This window comes from Coffea eugenioides, unplaced genomic scaffold, assembly GCF_003713205.1.
Source record: "Coffea eugenioides isolate CCC68of unplaced genomic scaffold, Ceug_1.0 ScVebR1_881;HRSCAF=1635, whole genome shotgun sequence".
In the NCBI taxonomy this organism is placed as follows: domain Eukaryota; kingdom Viridiplantae; phylum Streptophyta; class Magnoliopsida; order Gentianales; family Rubiaceae; genus Coffea; species Coffea eugenioides.
The window spans coordinates 17,859-26,348 of NW_020864759.1; the positions used below are offsets into that span (position 1 = coordinate 17,859).

At 46.4% G+C, this 8,490-nt stretch overlaps 1 protein-coding gene across 1 annotated transcript; it reads left to right on the top strand.

The window, feature by feature from the left end:
- Positions 1-4,469: 4,469 nt before the first annotated feature.
- On the top strand, positions 4,470-4,859 carry LOC113759042. The gene is made up of 2 exons (XM_027301671.1): positions 4,470-4,665; positions 4,729-4,859. The coding sequence occupies exons 1-2, from the start codon at positions 4,470-4,472 to the stop codon at positions 4,857-4,859; spliced, it is 327 nt and encodes a 108-aa protein (XP_027157472.1).
- Positions 4,860-8,490: the final 3,631 nt, after the last annotated feature.

The window sequence follows — 8,490 nt, forward strand, 5'->3', positions numbered from 1 at the left end:
GCAAGTTTGAGGAAGGAGATTTGCAGCATCAAGCAGTACTCCGGGGAGTCATTGTACGATTTTTGGAAAAGGTTCAACAAGTTGTGCGCTAGATGCCCACAGCATCAGATTAGTGAACAACTGTTGATCCAGTACTTCTATGAGGGACTCCAGTCAACTGACAGGAGTATTATTGACGCTGCGAGTGGAGGAGCCCTGGCGAACAAGACACCGAGGGAAGTGTGGGACCTTATTGAAGCCATGGCAGAAAACTCTCAGCAGTTCGGCTTCCGTGAGAGCAATCCTACCCGTAAGGTCAATGAGGCAGAGACGTCATCCATCCAGCAGCAACTGTCAGAGTTGACATCTGCTGTCAGGCAATTGGCCATGAGAGACACACCGCGAGCAAAGGTGTGTGGAATCTGTACTAGCATGGACCACTGCACGGAATCGTGCCCCATTCTGCAAGAGGACGGGGCGGAACAGGTAAATATGGCCGGAGGCGTGCCCGCGCCCCGCAGGCAGTATGACCCGTATTCCAACACATACAACCCTGGTTGGAGAGACCATCCCAATCTCAGTTATGGGAACAGGCAACAAGGTTCATTCCCGAATCGTCCACCAGGATTCCACCAGCCTTGGCAACCAAAATCTCAACCCTCATCCTCCAATACAGGAATCTCCTTGGAGGACCTTGTCAAGAATCTGGCCACGACTACTACTCAGATTCATCAGAGATCACCAAAGCTGACAAGAAGGACCAAGATGTTCGAATAAGTCAACTGGTAACTGCCATCAACCGCTTGGAGTCTCACGTTTATGGGAAACTGCCATCGCAACCCGAGGTAAATCTCAGGAATGTAAGTGCCATGACGCTGAGGAGTGGCAAGGAACTGGAAGGGCCTACAGTGAAAAATTCAAAAAGCAAAAGTGAGGAGGAGATAGAAAAGGAAATTGAAGAGGAAGGACGTATCCGAGAAGATCCTAAGGTAACATTCACTTCTCCACCCACTACTACATCTAACTTACCTCCTTTCCCTTCCAGGTTGGCGAAGACAAGAAAAGTAGAAAAGGAAAAGGAACTTTTGGATGTATTCAGGAAAGTAGAGATTAACATCCCCCTACTGGATGCAATCAAGCAGATACCAAAATATGTCAAATTTTTGAAGGACTTGTGCACCCACAAGAGGAAGCTAAGGGGAGATGAACGAGTGGCGGTAGGAGAAAACGTGTCAGCCATGCTCCAAAGGAAACTCCCACCAAAATGTGAAGACCCAAGTATGTTCACCATTCCCTGCAAGATAGGAGGTGCCTCAATTAGGAAGGCAATGTTGGATTTAGGGGCGTCAATCAATGTAATGCCTAAAACAATTTATACGTCCCTTAATCTTGATCCATTAAAAGGCACAGGCATTATAATCCAACTTGCAGACCGCACCAATGGTTACCCAGAAGGGTTAGTTGAAAATGTTTTGGTGCAGGTCAACGAGTTAGTTTTTCCTGCAGATTTCTATGTCCTAGACATGGGGGATGAGAGGGCACTAAATCCGTCTCCTATTTTGTTAGGTAGGCCATTTTTAAGCACTGCTAGGACAAAAATAGATGTAAATGAGGGTACTTTGTCGATGGAGTTTGATGAGAAAATTGTAAATTTTAATATTTTTGAAGCGATGAAGTACCCAGATGAGACTAACTCTGTTTATGCTTTAAGTGCTGTTGAGCCCCTTGTACAGGAAATATTTGAATTGGATGGGGTTGATGCACTGGCAGTGGCATTAGCCAAACATCTTGAGTTGGGAGCAACTCCTGATGTAGAATTGAGTGATGAGTTATACCGGGCTGTTGGAGCACTGCATTCGCTCCCACCAATTTCTCCAAGGTATGAGCTTACTTCTGTTTTTGTACCAGAAACTCAGGCAAAATTGTTGCCTTCTATTGTGCAGGCGCCTGAGTTGGAGCTCAAGCCTCTCCCAAAGCATTTGAAGTATGCTTTTCTCGGGGACAATGAGACACTGCCAGTCATCATATCTGCACACCTGTCACCAGGGCAAGAAGACAGACTAATTCGTCTTCTTCGGGATCATAAGGAGGCAATTGGGTGGAGCGTAGCAGATATCAAGGGAATTAGCCCCTCTTTATGCATGCATCGGATCCGGCTTGAGGAGGATGCAAAACCAGTGAGGCAGGCGCAACGGAGATTGAACCCACTAATTATGGAAGTGGTCAAGAAGGAGATACTTAAACTCCTAGAAGTGGGGATCATTTTCGCCATCTCAGATAGTCCTTGGGTGAGCCCAGTGCAAGTAGTCCCGAAAAATGCGGGAGTAACTGTTGAGGAGAACTAAGAGGGGGAGATGGTCCCGGTGAGAAAATCCACGGGATGGCGCCAGTGCATAGATTACCGGCGTCTGAATGCTGTGACAAAGAAGGACCACTTCCCTCTACCTTTTATTGATCAGATGATAGAAAGGTTAGCTGGCCGTGTCTATTATTGTTTTCTTGATGGTTTCTCTGGTTATTTTCAGATCGCAATAGCACCAGAGGATCAGGAGAAAACTACCTTCACCTGCCCCTTTGGTACATTTGCCTATCAGAGGATGCCTTTCGACCTCTGCAACGCCCCAACAACTTTTCAGAGGTGTATGGTAAGTATATTCTCTGAGTATGTAGAAAAAATTATTGAGGTGTTTATGGATGATTTTAGTGTGTATGGAGATAGTTTTGATGAATGCCTTGATAATTTGGCTTTAATTTTGAAAATATGCATTGAGACAAATTTGGTTCTGAATTGGAAAAAATGACATTTCATGGTGGATCATGGTATTGTTTTAGGGCATGTAGTGTCGTCCAGGGGTATAGAGGTAGACAAGGCAAAAGTCGATATTATTTCTGCTTTACCGTACCCCGCAAGTGTGCGGGAGGTGCGCTCCTTTTTGGGTCATGCAGGGTTCTACAGGAGATTCATCAAAGATTTCTCCAAAATTGGAGCGCCCCTGTTCAAACTGTTGCAAAAAGATGTAGCATATGACTTCACTGAGGAGTGCAAGGTGGCATTTGACAGGTTGAGGGAGTCATTGACATCACCACCTGTTATCCAACCTCCAGACTGGAGCCTCCCATTTGAGATAATGTGTGACGCGAGTGATTATGCAGTGGGAGCGGTGCTGGGGCAACGGATTGGCAGAGCTGCACATGCAATCTATTATGCATCGAAGGCGTTAAATGGAGCTCAACTCAACTACTCTACAACAGAAAAAGAATTGCTAGCTGTGGTTTTTGCATTAGAAAAATTTAGACCTTATTTGTTAGGTGCAAAAATAACAGTTTTCTCTGATCATGCAGCCTTGAGATACTTGATGACGAAGAAGGATGCTAAACCAAGGCTCATCAGATGGATCCTGCTCCTTCAGGAGTTCAACTTGGAGATTAAAGATAAAAGTGGGGCAGAAAATTTAGTTGCTGATCACTTGAGCCGCTTGCTTGCTCATAAGGAGGAGCCACCATTGAGGGAGGCATTTCCAGAGGAACAACTACTTGCTGTGAACGCGTCTGTACCCTGGTATGCCGATTTAGTAAATTTCTTAGTGATTAATCAATTGCCTGCAGGGTGGCCAAAGGCTAAGAGGGACAAGTTGAAAAGTGATGCTAAATATTACATTTGGGATGACCCGTACCTTTGGAGACAATGTTCGGATCAAGTGCTCAGGAGGTGTGTAAGCGCAGGTGAATTTCACTCCATTTTAAATTTCTGTCATTCGTTTGCATGTGGAGGGCATTTTGGGCCCAAGCGAACAGCTCGGAAAGTGTTAGAGAGTGGCTTTTACTGGCCTACCCTGTTTAAAGACGCTTATTTATTCTGTAAATCCTGTGATAGGTGTCAAAGGGTGGGGAATATTTTTCGTAGGGACCAAATGCTTCAAACCCCCATATTCCTTGTTGAAATTTTTGATGTTTGGGGGATAGATTTTATGGGTCCTTTCCCCTCATCTTTTGGTTTCCTATACATTTTACTTGCTGTGGATTATGTCTCTAAATGGGTGGAAGCCAAAGCCACCCGTACTAATGATTTTAGAGTGGTTGCAGAGTTTTTAAAATCTAATATCTTCGTCCGTTTCGGAATGCCAAGAGCTGTAGTTAGTGATAGAGGGACACATTTCTGCAACAAGACTATCACTACCTTGTTTCGAAGATACGATGCACTCCATAAGGTATCCACACCGTATCACCCACAGGCAAACGGTCAGGCCGAGGTGTCAAACAGGGAAATCAAGTCGATCTTGGAGAAGATGGTGCGTCCGGATAGGAAGGATTGGAGTTTAAAGCTAGAAGACGCACTATGGGCGTATAGAACAGCGTATAAGACGAAAACCGCGGTTTGGGAATGAGTCTCTTATAACCGAACTTTGTCTTGGGACAAAATAAGGCCTTGCAATCTTCCCACCGGCGTGGAGTTCGAACACAAGGCGTTTTGAGCAGTGAAGCAGTGTAACATGGGACTAGACGAAGCAGGGGTCCAAAGGAAATTGCAGCTACAAGAGTTAGAGGAGATAAGAAATGAAGCGTATGAGAATGCCACGATCTATAAAGAAAAGAGTAAAATCTTTCATGATCAGCAGGTTTCTAGGAAAACTTTTGTAGTGGGGCAAAAGGTCCTCTTGTATCACTCAAGGCTTAAACTTTTTCCCGGTAAGTTGCGTTCTCGTTGGATTGGTCCATTTGTCGTTTCTAATGTGTTCCATTATGGTGCAGTGGAGATCCAAAGTTTAAAAACGGAGAAAAAGTTCGTGGTGAATGGCCATCGTCTCAAACCTTATTATGAGGGGTTCTCTGTTGAAGAAGTGGAAGTTAAACACCTCCAAGATCCACCTTATCATGCTTGAGGGTTCTGGCCATGTCTAGCCAAAGACGTTAAAGAAAGGCGCTACCTGGGAGGCAACCCAAGACTATTTATTTCAGTTTTCATGCATTTTTAAAGTTTTAGCTAAGTATTAGTGTCAATTGATGGTTTGATGTTTGGTGGCAGGAGATCAGTGGTTAGGCGTGCCCACGCCTGGTGGTCACGCCTGAGGAAAAGAAATTTTCGCTCAGGTTCTGCGAACTCCATAGCAGTAAGGCGTGCCCACGCCAAATGGTCACGCCTGACGGAAAAATTTTTTTCGTTCAGGATCTGCGGACTCTATGGCAGTTAGGCGTGCCCACGCCAGGTGGTCACGCCGGAGGAAAAGAAACTTTCGTTCAAGATCTGCGGACTCTATAGCAATTAGGCGTGCCCACGCCTAAGCCAGAGGTTTTAAAAAAAAAAAAAGAGGGAGAGAAAAAGGGGTGGCGAAAAGACTAAATTGCCCTTATTGAAAAAGAAGGAAAAAATCGTAGCCCTACTTCTTCTTTTCTTCCTTTTTCTTTCTTTCTTCTTTCTTCTTCCTTTTCTTTCTTTTTCACTCTTCTTCTTCCTTCTTTTCTCCTTGTCCGCCGCACCTCCACTGCCGCACGCCGCCATTGTCCGCCGCCACTCCTCACTCCACCCCATCGCCCAAGCGCGCTCGGCGCGAGCTCCAGCCTCTATCGCGCGCGGCCTCTCGGTCTGCACAGCCCACGCCGCGCGCCGCTGCCGCCCAGCGCACCTCCCTCCGCGTGACGCAGCCCTGCGCGCCGCCCCCAGCGCAGCCCAGCAACCAACAGCCGCGCCGCACGCCACATCGCGCGCCCATCAACAGCCTGCAGCGCCAATCCAGCCCCTCTCCAGGCGCAGGCTTTGCGAAACCCTCGCGCACTTCTTCTTGCTGTCCGCCGCCGCCCATCGCGCCATCGCCTCCTCCAGCGCTTGATCGAGCGCCGCCCTCGACTCGTGGCCACAGCAACCAGCAGTAGCAGGCGCGCGAGCCTCCAGCCCTAGGCCCAGCTGCAGCTGCGTACGAAGCGCAGTCATCCACAGCAAGCGCCAGCAGCGCACGCGACCCAGCTGAGCCAGCCTCCTGCAGCCCACGCGCGCGCCCTAGCTGAGCCAGCAGCACAGGATCTCCCCTACTCTCTACTTCACCCACTGCCAGCCAAAAATAAACTCCGGTGATTTCTTTTTCAAATTCCTGTCACTTAGCTGAGGCCAGATTCTTAATTTTTGTAGCAGAGGACAGATTTTAATTTCTTAGCTGAGGCCAGATTTCTTTTAATTTGTTAGCTGAGGCCAGATTGTTAAATTCATGCCGTTTGGGTGCTGTGATATGTTTGTAGCTGAATGTTGGAGAAAGTTTTTACTTTGGTGCTTGGTTAATTAGTTTTAGGGGGAATTTTGCTGAGTTTAATTAATTAGGTAATTTTTGGGGTTATTTGGTAGCATTTGGGGAAATCTTCGTGGTTTCCATGTTTAATTGGTTTTTGGGTGAAGATCTTATTATTTAGCAACTTAATTGATTTTTGGGTTGTTTAGTTTCTATTTGTGCAATTGTTGGTGTTTGGAGCTGTGTTTGGGGACCCCTTGCTTTGTTGACTAGTTACCGCTCCAGTTTACCCAACTTCACCTTAACTTTTGCCCTGCCCTTTGATCTCAAATGACAAAACCAAAAATCAAAGGCAAGAACAAGCCTTCCACTTCCACCCCTCAGCCTACGGTCCCCTTAGGGGGACCTGCCCCATCGACTGGGCCTGGAGGGCCCCGTACTCGCCTTGGGCGGAATAGGGAGGTTCATATCTCCTCTCCGGCCCATTTTGGCGGTCATTTGACCTTCACCCGGGCTGCCGACAAGGAGCGGTATGCCTCGGCTTGCACAAGGAAGATAATTCCTTGTAAATACATCCATGGCCCTACACTTGATATGTTGAACCTTAGGAATGAGGTCACGCAGCACTTGACTGACGTAGGCTGGACCCGCTATGCTTCTATCATTTTACCTGCTTTCACTGAACTGACGTGGGAATTCTATGCTACTTTTGAGTTGAATATTCCTGATGAATTTTCCGTCACCACTCCTGAGGTAGTGAGGTTTCGATTAATGGGTAGAGAGTTCACCCAATCTATAACTGAGTTTAATTTGGCTCTTGGGTTTATTGATATTCCCTACTCTCAGAGTGAGGAGTATATGCACAGTGTGTGCGAGTACTCGGAGCCGTTTTTCTCTCATTACCTTGATTATTGGAGTGGTTTGTCAGTTGACCGACAATGCTATGACCCCAGTCAGTCTAAGGCTTCTTATCTTAAGAGCGCCGCCTACCGCTATTTACATAGATTCATGGCCTATAGTTTCTCAGGTAGGAAGGATAGCTCGGGTACTCTGACTAAGCCCGAGTTCTTTTTCGTTTGGTGCATGGTCACTCGGACTAAGGTCAATTTGGGCGGCTGGTTTGCCCTCCAGCTCCGAACTGTGCTAAGTAAGAAAAATAAGCCAATAATCTTAGGCTCATTTATCACTCAGTTGGCTGTAAATCTTGGGGTTTTGGACTTAAATAACCATAATTTGCATCGTGCTTGTACTATGGAACCCCTCGATTTGGTTTGTTTGGAGAAAATGGGTCTTGTGCGACAGGTTAATGGCGTTTTCCAGTTTGCTCCCCCGGGGCCAATCTCTGTTCCTCCGAAGCGCAGTGCTTCCAAATCCACTGCCCCGGAGGCTGGTGGTCCTTCCACGGATACACCTGGACCATCCTCTTCGGCACCCCCACCATCTTCCTCCGTCGATAGCCAGCTTGCAGCTCTTCGGTTCCAGATGCAGCACATGGACACTCGTATGGATCGGATGGAGGGCCAAATGGCCGGCATGGCCCAGAATTTAGCACAATACCTCCACCACGTGGGTTTTCGCCCACCGTGCCCTCCACGACCTTAGTTCACCTCTGCCCCCCGCCGTATTAAGGGAAGTGTTGTTGTCTTTATCGCTTTACTTTCCTCTTTATCCGTTTCCATTGAGGACAATGAAAGGTTTAGGTGTGGGGGAGGGTTAATTATGCATTAGTGGTGCTTTGAGCTGTTTTATTTGCATTTTCCTTGCCTTAGTAGTTTTTTTTTTCCCTTTAAACTGTGATGAATACAATTGAGATGTGAGTATAAGCAGTAAGTTCATGCCGTGGGGTGTTCTATTTTCCTTAATATTGAATTGATTGCTGAATATGCTAGATTTGACATCAATTTGACCACTTGTGCGATTTTTGGGCCTAATTTTTCGTTTGTTTGAGTGGTTAGTGCACATGGTTTGTCATTCTAGAACTTGCTCGTTTATGCGTGTCAAGACCACATCTAAATGAGTTTAATGCATTGAAATGATAGGGCACCTAGGAATAAGCCATTTTTGGACTTTCTTAAAACCAACCCTTGGATTATTTACTATCATTAGGGAGCCAAGTTGAGCCTTAACCCCTATTCGTTCCTTGAGACCCCAACTCTTAGCCGTGAAACCTCTTTTTAGACTTTCTTTTTGAACCTCGTGTGAAAAAGTGCTTTGATTTCATTGTACAGACTTTTGGAGTATTATTCGAAGGGCATTACACCCATTTATGTCTCAAAAAAAAATCCAAAAAAAAAAA